Source organism: Amblyomma maculatum, chromosome 5 (genome assembly GCF_055883805.1).
Source record: "Amblyomma maculatum isolate TAMU_Amacu chromosome 5, ASM5588380v1, whole genome shotgun sequence".
NCBI classification, from domain to species: Eukaryota; Metazoa; Arthropoda; class Arachnida; order Ixodida; family Ixodidae; genus Amblyomma; species Amblyomma maculatum.
In genome coordinates, this window is record NC_139348.1 from 136812746 (window position 1) to 136830603 (window position 17858).

A 17858-nucleotide genomic window follows, 5' to 3' on the forward strand; every position below is an offset into this window, starting at 1 on the left:
CAATGGACTTGCCTGCGGAAGCCTGCCGAAGTTTACTCATAAAAAAATAATTAAAAGTCATGCAGTAGTTTTGAAAAGTCATCTGACCATCAAGGGTACTGAAACCGAGCCTTGCGGTGGTGAAAGGCGGTGTCAGTGAGCGCTCGAAACAAGTATGCCACGTCATGAGTTAGCCGAACTACGACTGCTAAGACTGCGAGCTCTGGAAGAAATTCTGAATACATGTTTTTATTGTTTCTCTGTACGCCTTTCTAAATCATCGTTAAGTTGCGCCATCTCTTCGGCAAATAAGCAGGCCAATTCTCGAAGAAACGCTTTTATTAATACCGTGCTGACACCCGGCACGTTCTAAATTCGTGGAAACCCTAAAACTCCAAAACATTTTGGGGAACTAGGAACTGAAATGTGAACGTTCTAACGCTCCAAGTATCATGAAATGACTTTCGTATGCAGCCGTGATTCAGAGCCGCATGTGGAAGACTTTCTCCAAGTACTCCTTCACCTGCGCTCGATTAATACTGACGACTCTGACGACAGGTTCCCAGCTTCCGGAAGATGTCGCGAAGTTGACCTGCACAAAAGAACAGTGTTACTGTAAATTTTTGGCGCCGCCGTCGGCCTGTCGTACCAGCCACGCATTTTTATAACTGCAATATCATGCCACGTTCCGCTTTCGTTAAGTGGAAACTAATAAAGATAGAAGAAGAATGGTTGCATCAGATAGAAGAGGAAAAATGAACCGAAGCCAAGTTTGATGACTGTAGAGTAATTAATTAATTATAGTCAGAATGTGAAAATTGAGCGATAACTACAGGAGCCGTGTGACGTCACATCCACCGGAAGTCGTCTCCGGTCATGTCGAACAACCGGAACTAACTTCACGATGACGTCACATACGACCATGACGTCACGACTGGTCATGACATCACCAGGCGATTCACGCAGAAGGGTGGCTGCTTCTGGCCTACGGTGCTGGCACTGGTAGGTCACTGCCACTTGCGGCGGGGGCTAGCCTGCCACCGCACTTTTATCTGTTGTAGGCCGTCATTGCACCCGTTACCGTCTCTCCCTCAGAGAGAGGGAGCGCTCTATCGCAGAGAGAGGAAGAGAGAGAGCGGAACGGTGTCTCAGAGCGAGAGAGAGACACTCTATTTCTATCTCGCCTCTTTCTCTTTCCCTCTCACCCCTCCTACCACTCTTCCTCTTTATCTTTCCCTCCCGTCTCTCCCTCTGCTTCCGGCCCTCTCCCTCTGTCTAGAGAGAGAGAGAGAGAGTCTGTCTTTCTAGAGAGAGTCTCTCTGTCTTTCTCTTTCGCTCTTCCTCTCTTTCTCTCGAAGAATCGGGCGTTCCGAAGATCGCAGCGGGGTGGCTAAAATACTTTCGCCTTGCTGCACGTGAGACAACTATCTGCATCAGCTGCGCTAGTGAAGCAAAACTCCATTTGAGGCATGGGTCGTGTTGTTTATTGCAGCCGGTGTAAGAAAAAAAATTGCCCTTGTGCCTTGCAGCGACAGCAACGCTAAACTCGAATTGTCAGCTCTACTGTGACGTACTTATACATGCAATGCACTTTTGTTTCCCTCCGTGGCTCTAAAAAATAACGGCTGACCACGCAGTTTAGCCATTAACGGTACTTTGTTTAAAAAAATGCAGTTTTCAATAATTAATAATAAATCGCTGGCTTTGTTCCAAGGAGTTATACTTGTTATACTTGCTGTTAAGGAGTTATACATGTTAATGCTCGAAAGGATTCGTTCTACGCACTGAACACGTTTATCAGTGGCTGCTCGGCGACCGTTTCTGTGTACCTTTAGTGTATTAAATTAAAAAAAAAAATTACAGTGAGTTTCACTTCATTAGATATGCAGTTAGAAGAATTTTTACAGCAAAACACTTCCATCGCGGCTAAGAGTTTGTTTCTGAAGACAGTTCTTTTTGATACGCAGAACTCCTTATTTTTACGAAATTTTGAAAGCTTTGGCTGAAATATCCGGTGTACACAGCTGACAAAAGGGCGCACACAGACAGCAAGGAGCTTCGTTTGCTGCGTCGAAGAGCGCTAAATACCTTGAACTGGACCTTGAACCGCTCCAGCAGGAACTTCCACTTGAGGGCAGTGAGGTCATCTTCCCCGAGACTTTTGATCTCGTCAACCTTCGGCGCAAGAGGAAAAATGGTACGTTCAGAGCAAAGGTCACGAACTGTCCACGGGAGCTCCCATTCTCATGAAATCCGCTATCATCATCATCATAGAGTTCATCAGCCGGACTGCGTCGAATGCAAGGCAAATCATATTGCATATAGCGCTCCCAATTAATACGGCTCTGCACCAGCTGTGGCCACGTTATCATCAGAAACTTTCTGACCTGATCCGCTCACCTGACAGCAGATCGGAGCGTTATGCTGAATGGCGCGGACTCGCGTGCGTAACTGGACGGTTCTGGGTGAAAATTTAAACATTGAATAGCCCAAGAAAAAAAAAACATTTACAAAAACTAGAAAGCGCCACGAGAATTTAGTATCTCATCAGTGTTCTCTGAAACGCAAGAATATTTAGCCAGTTTCAAATACTCCGGATATATGGATGATCAAAAATGGCAGTCCTCCTCTCCTGCCTCAAATCAGCCCACGTCAGCGAGCAAAAAGAAATAAAGAGAACAAGTCGCGTTGGCGCCTTTCCAAGCCCCCGTCTCGCCTGGGTCAATTGATAGCATTCAACGAGTATGCGCATTCAAAAATCCCGGATGACGACACCGGGAATTAAGGGAGCGCGCGGGGAGGCATCGCCCTTAATCGGCCGTGAGCGGTCGCCGAGAGCTCTTTTCAAAAAATGTTTGTAAGTTATAGGCTCCAGGCAGAGCTTTTAAATTTCATTCAAATACTGCAAAGACGTCACCTCTGTGGATTTCTTGCATTATAATATTACGGCTATTATCGCTTCAGGGCGCCTTTAATATCCCGAGACGCAGACGCGCGCTATTAGAATTGTACAAAATATATGAAATACTTTTAGAGTGCCGCTGCCTACATATTTTTAATATATAAGTGCATGCTGGCTGGAAATAATAAGTAAGATTATTAATTAATTCTAATAAACTACCGAGTTTAAAATGACAACTTTCCCCGCACTTCGTGTCCTGCATAACCCATTTACAATGACGATGTTTGTGCGCGCTCGCGTACCCTGGCTTCCGTCCTGTGCTAGCGCAGTTCTCAACGTCCCAGGGATGTCTCGCTCTACCGGTTGGACTGCCGGAATTCTTCCCTCACCGTGAGCCCGAGCATTGCTTCGGCGGTGCGTCCGCTGATGCGCGACCGTTCCAGCGACCCCGTGTGGTCTGTCCAGATGACGGGGATGTCCAGCTCCTCAGTGCACTGCGGCTCCGCCTGGCCCATCGCCACGGGACACGTGCCGTTGGAGCACTGGAGGTCACCGCTTCGAAGTCGGAAGTTGCAGTGGCCACTGAAGAATAAATTGGGAGGGGTGGATAAACATCCGAGATCACGGTGGAATCTACACTGCAGAAATGCGAAAGCCTATAAGCGTCACTGGTGCACACGGTGCATCACGTTTGTTCTCATTATCGACTAAATGCGCCGTCATTATCATTTCTAATGCCATCATTTTCATTTGCACTCATTTGCAGCGTGGTGGTGATCGCTACTGTCATCCTCACTGTAGACAAGGAGAGTTATGATGCGTGTTTCACGATCCCGGGCGTGGCGCAGTTGGTTACAGCACTCGGCTGGAGATCCGAGGGATGAAGGTTCGATTCCCGGTGGATACAGGATTTATTTATTTATAACTTCCTCACGGTGCGATGCTAATAACGGTCTGTACACAATACTTTAGATGGAGTTCGATACTCTACTGGACGGTACTGCCATTCGGTCCCTCATGTTCCTCGGATCATCAGGGATTGAGCGCGATAGCCCTTTTCCCACTGCTCCAGAATAATCGCAATCAGCGGGGGATATTTAACACGACATTGCGTTTCGCCTCCACCAAAACGCGGACGCAGCGACCGGCTTCAAGCCAGTTATTTCGGTGTACTACCCCAGCACACTATAGCCACTGAGTCACCGCAGCAGATCTTGGCGGCAGGAAACATAAGCGGTAGCGTGGAGGTGTACAGCGGACGAAGAGGTGCCACACGCAAACTGACATTATAGTTACAGCAATATGATTCGACGACCTACTCGTATACGAACCAAGAAGGGCATGGAGACCCGGATGCACAGAACGACCACTCGCTTGTGACTGACCATGAGCAATGCCCCAAGGCACACGTCAGGGTTAACGTAAGAGTGGCAGTCTGGGCGGACTTGAATTTGCCATGTAGCAAACAACGATATAGTCGGATACAACTCAAGCATGCAGTAACCTATACATATACAATTCTTCCATAACAGAGAGTCGCCCGCAGCTTTTCTAGGTACCGAAATGACAAGCCAAGCATCAAACAAAGTTGTAAGCTAAATAATTTCAACGTCTTTGGCTTGTTTGGTACGGACACGGAGTAACAGTACACACGTCATCTAGTTAGCAACTGCTGTTTGCTTAGTTTGTATCCTACCGTAGATCGTATGCTCTCCAAATCAGCACGTATGCCTTTGTACTGGAAGTGCTCGACAGAATTTCAAAACCCAAACTCCGCATATGTATGAAACAATAAGTGGTTGTTCGCGGTTTGCGTGCAATTGTTTTCGCTCATTTTTCAATTCGTACTCAACATATAGTCATGCTGTGCATTGTAGAGTGAATTCTGGATCACGGATGCACAAAATAAGGAAGAACTATCTCAGACTCGTTTATCTTGTCCTCGGAATGAGGTTCATTAATATAGCCTCTGTGCCCGGTTTTTGCGTGTCGCTCTCCAGAGTCTAGAGCATGACTCAGCTAAAATATTTGTACCTCTTCGAGCCCAGAATGCTTCGCTGACTCGGCGCAAACCAGGGGTCGTATTAATAAGCTACCATCCACAATTTCAACTGGTCGGACGTCATCATGAAGGCTGCATCAGGAGAAAGTAGCGAGCGATCAGTGACAGAAACCACAAGATGTCAGATGCCGCCTCCAGCGATAGTCATTGCCAGTAGCCGCACATGCCGGTAAACCCTTGACTGAGAGATGTAGCCGATGCTGAGCTGCAGTCGGTAATGCACCAATGGTTCAGTCTCTTCTCAAGGGCGTTTGAAAATACTGGGTTTTGTTTCTCTGTATGATCAGTGCCAGACTACCAAATGGATCCGAAAACAAAAATGGAAACGGTTCCTTATAGAATACGGCCCGAGGGGAGCCGTGCCGAGCCCACATCGACATTTCGTAAACATGTCTATTAGAACGAAAAAAAAAAAATAAAACTCACAGGATGGCTACCACTCTGCAGCGGAAGGTACAGCGATCCGTGTCTGCGGTGCTGACGAATACGCAACGTTAAGTATTCATCGATAATTGCATTCCTCTCTGGTGAATTGCGCGTGACGTCACTGTGTTCAGACGACTCGTCGCAGTCATATCATGCGTGCCGTCACTGCATGTTTATCAGTCGGCTAGAGTGGTGCAGTGTTACGCCCACGACAACACATAACTATATAGAAAGCACGGCTGCTACCGAAAAAACAGTATAGGTGCTCTGTGCGCTAGCGAAATAATCCAAGTCAGCCATGACGCTAAGTGGAGTCGAGCGGTGTGCCCTCGCACACCGCGGCGTATCAAATAATAGCGCAGCAGAAGACACTAAGTTCGGACGTCCGCCATAGTTTCGTCTTTCTCCCTTGCCCGATGATGAAAGGGCTTGTGAAAGATGAACAAGCAAACTGAAGTTTCTACAATAATGGCCCAGGAGGTGCCGGTGGTGCACTCACCATCGTGACATCACGAGCCGTGCGCCGGGTCCGTCCAGGTCAAATAGGTTGAGGAAGGCGTAGAGGATGCCCGTGAATGGTGTGACATTACCGGTCACCATCCTCGAGGTGATCTCGTGGCTCACCTGGCTGGCTGTGTACACCGTCGTGTCCACTGCACGCGCCATTTGTAGACTTGACATGAAGACTCCGTCATGGTACCGACGGAATCTCGCTGTGAGGACTCAGGCACAAGCCAATCGGCAGGACAGGTGGAAAAATTGCGGTGCTCGTGAAAGTCAAGAGACACGTGGATTTCTGTGACATAAACAGTGTTCCTTTATATCCATGCATGACCTTGCCCGCAAATGTACCAAATGGAGAGCACTTCATTTTACTTGACCGCTACCATCGGCGCAAACCATTGCAGATTTGGTGGTGTCAGTGACGCTTAAAACGTAAGAAAATGCACTTATCCACACAGTGAACACATTAATTCAATATGTAGCCGGATGCACTCGTGTATAAAACATGTATGCGGACAGATATAAGGAAAATTTGGACACTTGAAGGGACAGAACGCTGACCGAAACATGTCGTGAGATTACTGATGGAAATGAAAAGATCTTGCCTCATATAGTGAAGATCGAGCACTGCAATATCAAAGAAAAGAGACTTTACAATTTTAATTTGCCACTGAAAATCGCTTAAAAACAACTGATGCGCCATCTTGCGGAGTAACCTTATTACTATCACTGTAGTAACCTATAAGTGTACATGTCGGCAAATTATATCACTGATTTTCTCAAGTGCATACTATTTTTTTTCCTTCTAAAGTGCCTATCATATTTTATTATATTTTGCGCTCTTTACAGAGCGTCTTTAAATAAAAACAAGCCTTTATTTCAGCCTTTGCTACTATATAGCGCCATCGCGTTTCTTATTCCGTGGGTGAAGCGGTGATAACGTCCACTAAAGCTTTCGTCGACGAGGCGTGCCGTAACAGCCCTGAGTGTGGAAAATGAAAAAGGATGTTACTCTACGATGTCTAATTACTGTATGGAGAGTGAAATTTATATTTGTTTTTAGTAGTCTTCTCTGTCGACCACCAGCCGTCATCGCGGTCGCTGCTGATGATTTCCAGCATCGGGCTACATAGAAGCGGGCGCATGCACTAATCGAAAAATTCTCGGAAACGTTTTCTACAGCGTCTCTACCAAAACCCATACGGAATCGAACACATTGAACAGCAATTTCTTCACTGCACTGCAAAAAACAAAAAAAAAAAAACATAAAAAAAAAAACAAATTCAATACCGAAATTCCAGTGTTCCACCCTTTCAAGCTTCGTCTCAATAGCAGACGCCCTGATTAAGTTATTTAAATTATTATCACTGTAACATGAATACCCATCTCAAGCACACGTAAGCACAACAACGAGTTCACTAGACTCCAATATAGTACTCTTATTACCATGACCCTTTGTAGTTTATGCAGTGCGTGCCCACCTGGCATGCAGAGGACCTGGGTTCGAACACCAATGGTCTACTTCTTTGAACTATTTCTATATCCTAAAATATCTCGTTTAGAGAAACCTCCTCGCCAATTTGGCTTCATTTAATGGCACCCTCCTCCAATTGGCTAGTTTTATTTGAATGCGAGGCGCTTGAAATTCTAGCGTGATGCCACGTGCTTATGACGTCACGCTTCCGTCGACAAACCAGCACCGTCTACGGCTTAGCGGCGAATTTTCACAGACACCGGGGATTCGAATAATGATAAGTCTAATTGCTGCCACTCAAGAGGGAAGACGGTTGCAGTTTACAAATTTAAGAGGTATTAAAATGAGGCTAGAAAATACTTTTGTGCTATGCGAAATGATGCGACACGTTAACTTGGTTCATGTGATGAGGCATGAGGGCATATAGGTGTTTGGATATAAGCTTTTGCTGACATGGCAGCACGTTCAGCAAACAAGCAACTGTATTCGTGACAATATTTTTGAAGGGCTTCGTTCGTGGTTAAGTGCCCAAAACACTGCCCTTCACCCAATCCCGACTTTTTTTCCCAGAGCTTTCACAGAGTTTACATCCTTCATGTGTACCAACTAGCAAAAATATGTACCAACTAGCTCAACTTTCCGTGTTATTGATCCTTCATGTAGCTGTAAAAATATACTCGACAAAAATGTTATAACCTCCGATTTCTTGGCGGCAAGAAGCTGCGTAGCGCACGACTTGTTTGCGCCTACAGGGAAAGACTCCTATTAGAAATTTGACCACGAGGAAAGGAAAAAATGTAGTAGCTGTTTCGCTTTTCGGTGGGAACTTCAACCGCACCGTGAGGAAAGGAATAAAGGAAATAAAGGTAAAAAGAAGAGGGAGAGAAATGCGCCGTGGTAGTGAGGACTGCGGCCTAATTTCTACCGTTTGGGGTTCTTAATACATGCGCCGACAGAGCACAGTACACGCTCAAATTTTACTCATTCTAGCACTAGTCTTCAGGAAGCTCGGAGGACGCGTCATGGGAGATGAGAGAGAGCAGGGGCAATGGACACGCAAGTAATGGACGCGGATGGGTTTATCGAATGCGTAAAATGCACGCTCCCTGGTTCTAAACTCCGAGTGCATGCATGGTACAGCTCATTCACGTGCAGAGACACATGGCCCTGAAAGATATAATAATAATAATAATAATAATAATAATAATAATAATAATAATAATAATAATAATAATAATAATAATAATAATAATAATAATAATAATAATAATAATAATAATAATAATAATAATGGTTTGGTTTGGTTTGTGGGGTTTAACGTCCCAAAGCAACTCTGGCTATGAGAGACGCCGTAGTGGAGGACTCCGGAAATTTCGACCACCTGGGGTTCTCTAACGTGCACTGACATCGCACAGCACGCGGGCGCCTTGCTTTTCGGCTCCATCGAAAAGCGGCCGCCGAGGCCGGGATTCGATCCCGCGTCTTCGGGAACAGTAGTCGTGCGCCGTAACCACTACGCCACCCCGGCGGGTAATAATAATAATAATAATAATAATAATAATCGGTTCTCAGGAAAGGAAAGGCTGTCACACTTGCTCCATGGACACCTGAACCGCACCGTAAGGAAATGGGGAAAGGGGGAGTGAAAGGGGATAGAGAGGATCCGTAGTGGAGGGGTATAAGGAGTAATTTCGGCCACCTGGAGATATCTAACGGGTACTGACATCGCACAGCACACGGACGCCTCTCCATTTCGCATCCCCCGAAACACAGCCGCCGGCGGCCGGGATCGAACCCGGGTACTCCGGCAGTCGGGCATCTTAGCCACTGCACCACCGTGGCGGGTTATATCCGAAAGGGCTGTATAGGATTTTGCTCCACGCTGGAAATAAACTTCAAAATTCGATGAGTTCCTTGTTAACTGACAAAAGCATTGGCCTGAACACTCGCATTTGATCTGATGTAACAGGTGGTCACTCACCGTAAGCTTCCTCGGTAACGTCATCTCCCAGATCGAGGCCCTGGAGGTAATCGAAGAGCGCCATAGCTTCGGGCATGTCTTGAAGAGAAAGAGGTGCGCACGGCACGCAAGGCGGATTAGTCGGCTCCGTCGAAAAAGTTCATACCCCACGAAGGAACATGGTAACACAAGTATGGAAGCAACGGCTACTACTGTTTTATCGCTTTTTGGGTTAAACATATTGTTACGTGGTGGCGACAAGGTCGATGACACAAATGAAGAGTATGTGAGTGCACTGAAGAAACTCTATTGGGCTGACTTGCGCCCGCAAAAGAACTAAGCGATTCGGCGGCGGCGATAGCAACAATCGTGCTCGGCGGTCGTCGAACAAAGAATGCCAGTTTCACTTGTCAGCACTAAATTTAAAGGCGGCGAGGAAAGATCTAGATAAAGCCGCAAACAGTACTAGCATGACATGGAACATTGTAGAAACACACGCGAGCGGCTGGAATCTTCGAGATACGCATCTTTCGCGACAAAGAAAATGATAAAGCGTCGTCTCGCGACAACAAGCAAGAACAAACACGGAATAAGAATTGATAAACGCGCCAGAATCACAATGATAAGGCCGCACGCCAGCGGCTGTCGAATAAGAACAAACAAAGATCTAAATAGTTCGCGACAATATAAGAAATTCTAGAAAATGTAGAGAATAATAGCGGGTAAAATAATGTGGGGGCATACTGGGCAATGGACCTAAAATTTGTACCTTTCTGAACGCGGTGAAGCCAAGCTATATGCTATAACGTAGCCACTGGGGTAATCAGTCCTAGTCCATGAAACCGATTACAAATTTGCCATCTTCAATATCTTATTAGTTTTGGGATTTTAAGCAAATTACACCTATTTCAAAGCTTGCGCGATGTAACAAAATTATCACCGCTACCCGTCGAGTAGAATATAATAAAGGCACAAGCTGTATACACCTTGATATTTAGTCAAGATGTTGAATGCAGCGCTGCTGATTTTAGAATAAAACCACAAATATTTCGCTTCCATATCCTTAAAGCGGCACTGGGAGTTGTTCTGTGCCACAGCACAGCATCCGCACGTGCCACCCACCTGGATTGATGGTGATCACAGTCTTCCCATCTGCGGAAGCACCAAGACCGAAGAGAGTGTTGAGTCTTACTCGTACGTCCGCCATATACAGCACTGTTTACATAGGAGACAAACAAATACGGCGACAATCACCGCAAGTTCCGGCATACAGCCGCGGTGTAAAAAGAAAAGTTTAAAGGGTAAACCTTTACTCTTTTCGGACTATGTATAGGACTGAGTAGACATAATCGTCTTTTCCAATATAGTTCTATATGGAATGAAATTCTCAACTTGATTCTACATGCCGAGTGTGGAGAATCTCGTAAAACAAACATTTCTTCAGGCAAAACTAAGCTATGCGAGCTGTATACCACAAATTACGGTAGCAGCTTAGGCACCACATTTTCTAAGGACTCTGGTCTATGGAATGTGCGCGGTTAACAGGGGGAAAATGGACCGGAGAATTCACCGTCATCGATTACACGAATAGCATGTGCAGTTTTCTCAGGACGCACCCTATATGCTGGGTGTGCAGAAATAAAATAAAAATGAACATGAACAGGCCAGGTTATAATGTGGTTTCGAAGCTCTTAAGGAACCAGTTTGCGCATCTTCGCATCAACAAACGTTACAAAAGAGCCATCAACTGCCCATTGCAAATTATTGTAGGTTCTGAGCTGCCGAATTTTCGAAATTAAATCAGATACGTACGTGTCATGTAGTTGTACTTGTTACAGCGCGCCAAGAGATGGACGGAGAGATTAGGAAATGGGAATGCAGGGCTGTTAATTCTCTTCCCTTCTCTATCTGTGTACGCCTCGGTGTGCTGTTAGATGTATAAAACGGCTCTACTGGCCAGCCCAGCGAAATTCAATGCGTACCGTAATATACGGAACTAAATTTATTATAAAAATGTGAACAATTAAGCAAGTGCTGACGGTACGAAATCCTTCTCACCTGTTTCCTTGGCCTTCCACAGGTGCGACATGTAAATGAGTTCTTCGTCCCACCTGCAGTGTGCCAAGAAGCCATTACTCAATTACTAAAGTATAGCTAAAGGAGGTTTTTTATGCCGTTCCATTGTATGCAAACTCTGTACCGCCAACAAAACTGATTGTCAGACTGCATTCAGGTCTCCTCTATAGGTCGAGGAGATTTTCCTCGAAGAGGGAATGTGGACGCTGGTGGGAAATTTGGTGCGCAGCTAGCACCACAACGCCGGTGCGGCTCGAGATAGCCTAGGTGAGGGCGTTTAGTTGTGTCTGGAACACCTTGGCCATAAGCCTCTGTGCCAGCATGCCAAGAGGGCCAGGTGTGAAGGCCTGGCTCAGGGCCTCTGGCAACGAGGAAGACTGCGCCTACCAGCAGTGTCATGTGTACTTAGGAGATAAGAAGAATAAGCAACAGTGATATATTTATAAAGGCCAAGAAGAAGAAGAAGAGCCATGGACGTAGTCCTGGTGACGCCTTAGTCGAGCCGCCGAGTTGAACGCTGATGGGAAGAGGAGGAAAACGAAGAGAGCCTCCAGGAGGACGCCATGGGCAATCGGTAGTGTGAATATACTCCTCTAAACTCGTCAGCCATATATACGAAGCTTGAATTATAGAGACATTATACTTTTCTGCGCTGTTTGTCAAGCTCGTGTACAGTGCAAGTGTGAAGTCCCTGCAACCAGAAACACAACCAAAATGAACCACGGGAACCTTGGGTACAAAGTTGCTTACAGGGTCACTTTGAATCCGAAGTGGGACTGGTCGCACACGGTTATGTCGAGCTTCTGCGCCTGTCTGCCGTCTCTCGTCGATATGGGAGTCACTGCCCCAACCTGTGAAGGATAGAAAAATAGCGTCGCGTTCGGTGACCATTATCGCTTTAACGTGATCAAGGCCAATTATGGAGAGAACGGAGAGAAATGGTTCAAAATATACCAGAATTAATGCACCACTTTGTTTTCGCCAACTACTTTACACATTACGACAACAATGCTTTGATGTGAGAGCCTTAGCTACGCCAGAGTCCTTCAAATATCGAGGCTTATTGAAGGACTCTGGTACCACAGCGTTGCAAAAAAAAAAAAAAAAAAAAAAAAAAAAAAAGAAAAGCGGTGACAGTTTGAAACCTCGCAGCCTTGAAAAATAACGAGAATGCCTCTGACAAATTAAGTGTTAGTATACTTCATGTCGGGAAAAAAATACAGTCTTTTAGCCATAACCGAGCGCGTTTTATGGGCCAAAACACATCGTTACGCATCGCGAATTCGCTTAGTATGTTCCACTTTGATTAGCGCAGTTAACTGTTAAGACTATATTCTCCATTCTGCCGTACAACGATGAACACCGAGACATATCCCGCTTCAGCACAGTTTATTCGCAATTCTCTCAAGCACAGGATTTACTCACACGTTGACACTGGTGGGTCACTCGGTTCCACAAACTTAGTCTTACAATCGGTCAAGTACATAGACATAGCTTAATTTAATGTTCTTCACAAGATGTTGGTTCTGAAAGATAAGATCGATGGAACTCTTCCACTGGGTTGTGACAATTAGGCCCCGTGGGCTAGCAATTGCGCTAATTGCACGTCCTCCTGCAAATTTGTTTTAAAGTAGAATACCTGTTAATGCCTTCGTTAAAGTCATCAAGAACTATCATATATTTCCTCTACATGTAGTGCGCCATACCAGTGGATGAGCACATTGTTTATTCCTCAGCCTATACAACATATGCGACCCAACTTTCTCGGAATCGCGCAGATGCGGGCGAGAGGAGGCGCGCCAGCTACACACACCCACACGACTCTACAGGTCCTTCATAACCTGTCCTAAATTTTAAGCTTGCTTTTAATTCATAATCCGGTCATTGCTTCCAAGTGATTATTAGACTCACACAAACATTTTCTGACGCGCGAACAGCAATGGACACGAGTAGTACAGTTGAGTTCACAGACGTATATGCACGGCGGAAGTCTCTTTGGATTGCTGAGCGCATCTATACAATAGGATGCGAATGGCATGCACAACTTAATTCGTACACACACGTGCTGATTGGCGTACAAGTCGTATGGGAAAGGTAGAACGAGAGGATGGCTACACTGAAAGGCCACTGAACAAGGGTTGAGGGGGAGGCTCAGTTCGCAAACCGAGCCAACATTTCGACAACGGGAATTGTCTTCGTCTGGGCCAGACGAAGATAAGTCCCCTAGCTCGTGCTCTCCCAAGGACCGCATGATATATAGACATAATGATCCGTTTTAACCAAGCCGTGCGACCGCGCGTGCGTGGCCTAGGGCAGCGTCTCTAACTCGGGATTCAATGCTAATAGAAGGCTATATTTAGGTCTCGCCTCCCATTTCAAAATCAAATCCTGAATTGGCCGCGCTTGCTAGCCATGCCATGCCATGTGGTATCGGGATCACAAAGGAAAGCTACGCTTGGTCGTTGCCGCCGCAGTATTTGGTTAGGCGGACGGAAACCGAAATCCGGAAGTCGGTAGAATGCATCGTGCTAGTGCTAAAAGTTCTTTCATTCACAAAAAAAAAAAAAAATAGTTTGGTTTGGTTTGTGGGATTTAACGTCCCGAGTTAAGTGACTAGGGCCACTCAGGCTATGGAGAGACGCCGTAGTGGAAGGCTTCGGAAGTTTCGACCAACTGGAGTTCTGTAACGTGCACTGTTGTCGCACACGACCGCCTTGCTTTGCGCTTCCACCGAAAATTAAGGCGGCCGTCGCGGCCTGTTGCCGAGTGGTTAGCGCAAAACGCCACAGGATTCGATCCCGCATCGAGCGCCCTAACATCTGCACCACTAAGACAGGGCGCACTAAAAATGTCCGCGGGCATCGGCGTAGACTGTCTAAAGCGTCTCAGCTTCGGAAAATCATGATCATGCCTCTGGCAGGTGGTGTATATTTCGCAGGTGGCACGGCCGGGCACTGATATATGTCGGAGGTACAATGGCGCGCCGGAGCCCATCATCCGTTTCGTTCATGAAAATCGCAGGGACTTTTGATTGGCTTGATTGGCCGGCAGGCTGTGCGACATCACAAAACCAGATGACAAGACTGAGCTATGGTGGGTGGCATGGGCAGCTCTACTGAAAAAACTGTAAGGGACAATAACCTCACATTTTCTCACACAATCTCACTCAATTCACATAAGAAATCACGTACAAGTCGCATATAATTGCATACGTTCTCATAGTTTCTTGTACATTATCATAAATTATGTACGATATTTTATGATAATGATGTGCACCGCATGAGACTCTATGCGATTAAATAAGATTTTATGAGGTTATTGCCCCGTAGAACATTTGGTTTTTCAGTAGTAGGTGGCACGAGTTTAAAGTGGTCGTACTGGGCCCGAAACGTTCACCCGAAAGGAATGTGGATGACCACTAACTGAAGTGTTCTAAGCCGCCTAAAAGGAAACTTCCATAGCACAGAATAAATGATTCTGGAAGGAGAGTCCTGACTCCGATTTCTTTATGTAAGCGACGACATAAACAAGCAGTATATGTAGAAATGTAAAGATCACGCGTATGACATGTGCCGCATGAATATCACTGATCGTCAGTGAATTTTTAAATTTCTATATTTTTTTTATGTTTTTGGGAGGCGATGAATAAAAAGTCCGCGAATACTAAAGACCAGCCTCGGTTTGCGATGGCATAATGAATTGCTCGGCTGCACCTGTGATGTCGAATCCTGGCCGGATTCCTATTTTCCCGGCTGAACCTAGTTTACAGAGCGAAAGCCCTCGCGCATCTCCTCCATGGTTGTCTGCAAACGCCAAGGGAGCGCAACCGAAGCACCGATGACAGCGCGCGACTCCTCCATAGTTTTCTGGGAACGTCAGGAAAGGGGATGGCTGCTCGTGGCCCTAAGGGGCTGGGACTGGTAGGTGACTACCGCTTGCGGCGGGGGCTAGCCTGCCACCGCATTATCTGTTCTAGGCCGTCATTGCACCCGCTACCATTTCGGTGGTGGATGGCGGCTGTTGCTGCGTGCGTCTTTCTCTCCCTCTTCCTTTTCTTTCTTCTCTACTGTCTCTCTTCTGTATCCACGAGGCAGCGGAGGTGGCTCAGCTACAGAGCCAGTAGCAGGACCGTGCATTTTCTTTTTCTTCTTCCTTCAGTCGCAATAACAACGTCAAGAAAACGCTTCGCGTTTTTTTTTTCTTTTAATCTACAGATAGCCTAAACTGAACATTAAAAAGACGAAGATCATGGCGTCTTGCCCTATCAAGTCCTGGAGCATCAATGGACAAGAAGTGGAAGCTGTGACAGATTTTCTGTTCTTGGGCGCCAAGATTACCTCGGAAGGAGACTGCAGCCATGAAATTAGGAGACGCCTGCTTCTGGGAAAGAGAGCAATGGTTAGCCTTGACCGCCTAGTAAAGAGCAGAGACATTAGTCTGCCAACCAAGATCCGTATAACCCGTGCTATGGTCTTTCCAGTTGTGATGTATGGATGCGAGAGTTGGACTGTGAAAAAGGCTGACCGCCGAAGAATTGACGCGTTTGAATTGTGGTGCTGGCGAAGACTCTTAAGAGTTCCTTGGACTGCCAGAAGATCAAATCAGTCGATATTGTCGACCATAAACCCTGACTGCTCATGGGAGGGTCAAATTCTAAAGTTAAAGCTCAGCTACTTTGGTCATCTGATGAGAAGAGAGGAGTCGCTGGAGAAAGATTTGATGTTGGGAAAGGTTGAGGGTCGCCGGAGAAAGGCTAGGCAGCGAACGCGATGGTTAGATGGCATTCTCGAGGCATTGCAGATGAAGCTATGTGATGTTAAGAAGATAGTGAGAGACCGGAAAGCTTGGCGTGACATGGTCCATAGGGTCACGAAGAGTCGGACACGACTGAACGCCTGAACTGAACTGACAGAGAGCCACGTGGCTCAACTCAACTGCGAGGTATGCCGCGTATGATGTCACACACACACACACAACACGCACACAAGAGAATTAAACCAAGACGTTCACACCGATGATGCGCTCGCTACCAACTGCCTTTTATTTGTGGTACGAAGAAGAATGCATCACGAAAAACGTATAGGGTTGCAATAAGAAGAAGGAGTCCCGCTCGCAAGTACTACCACACCTTCGCTGCTGTGTTTGAAAGCCATTTTTCGGACCGTGACCATCCGGTTTGGCATGGCTGACATAGAAGAATTGTATTGGATTGGTAAAACGTTTATTTGGGGCCTGCAGTAGAACGCTCGCGCTCCGGACGGGGCCTACGTCGTCCTCTGGGCACCGGCCGCGCGGCCTGGGTCCCCGCTCGCCGTGGCCGGCTCGCTGGTTCCCTGCCGGGCCAGCGCCTTGATGACCTGCTAAGCCGGCCGTCTCCGTTCGGCTTTCGTTCTAAAAGACGTGCACGAGCTCTGCGCTTCAATCTCAAGGTATGCAGGAATATACAGCACCGCAAGAAAAAAATATAGAATACGGCAAACGCCTCCTTAAAAGAAAAGGGCAGAGAGAGAGAGTAAACTTTAATTGTTTAACGGAATAGCGTGGGTTAACTGTTTCCTCATTCCATGGATACCATTGGCCTGGGCTGCCTCCCGGGCCCTGGTGAGCAGGCTGCGCTGCTCAGAGAGACCCGTGTGGGCCAGCTCTGCCTCTCACTCCTCTTGGCTGAGTGCTCGAGCTTTATATTTCTGTAATATCTCTTTGCAGTTCCATATCATGTGAAGGATGTCCGAGACTTCACCGCATGCAGTGCGTGTTATTTTTGAATTTTTCGGGCCAGATTTTGTGGTACTTTGCTAGGTTTGGAAATGTCCTAGCCTGTATGTTCCTCCAGGTTACTGCCTCCTGTCTGCTGAGGTCTTTGTGCGGTTCTGCGTATCGTTTTCTTTCTAATTTGAAGTATTGTATTAGTTCCCCGTATGTGAGAGGGGTTGAAGGCTCTAGGGCAGCTGGCGCAGATGCCCGGAAAGTATGCCCTCGGGCTATCCTGTCGGCAGCCTCGTTGCCGTCGATTCCCTCGTGTGCCAGTATCCACAGGATTGTGTGCTTCATGTTGCCTGTCTTTTTTTCCTGCTCCATTATTCGGTGTGCCTGTTTGCATACGCGTCCCAGGAGGAAGGCACGACAGGCCTTTTGGGAATCGCTGATTGTTATGTTTTTTCTACCTTGGCTGCTGGCGTGTTTAACTGTAAGGGCGATTGCAACTTCCTCTGCATCTTCTATGTGGTTATTGATCTTGATCGATGAGCTGGTCAAGTTCTCTTCCGGTGTGGTCAACTGTGGTGGCTACCGCCGCTTTTCTCCCCAGATATGGACTGGCGTATACATAGAGTATGTCGCTGTTGTTTCTGATGACGTTGTTTTGTGTGTGGCGACTTTTCGTCTTTCGCTGTTGTGTAGGGGGTCCATGTTTTTGGGAATTGGAAGGACCTGGTATTCAGCTCTGCTTTCGGGAGTGAGTGTTTCTCTTAGGGGG

At 46.6% G+C, this 17858-nt stretch overlaps 1 protein-coding gene across 1 annotated transcript in view; it reads right to left on the reverse strand.

Moving 5' to 3' along the window:
- Window positions 1–207: 207 nt before the first annotated feature.
- The window catches only part of hdm (meiosis specific with OB domains hold'em), a 41347-nt gene continuing 23696 nt past the window's right edge, over window positions 208–17858 (reverse strand). The window contains exons 5-12 of the mRNA XM_084603314.1: window positions 12134–12234; window positions 11366–11418; window positions 10430–10522; window positions 9329–9406; window positions 5869–6022; window positions 3271–3463; window positions 2068–2154; window positions 208–571 (exon numbers count right to left, since the gene is read on the reverse strand). Of these exons, the coding sequence (XP_084459440.1) occupies window positions 461–571; window positions 2068–2154; window positions 3271–3463; window positions 5869–6022; window positions 9329–9406; window positions 10430–10522; window positions 11366–11418; window positions 12134–12234 (870 nt within the window). The 3' untranslated portion in view covers window positions 208–460. The remainder of the gene's footprint in view (window positions 572–2067; window positions 2155–3270; window positions 3464–5868; window positions 6023–9328; window positions 9407–10429; window positions 10523–11365; window positions 11419–12133; window positions 12235–17858) is intronic.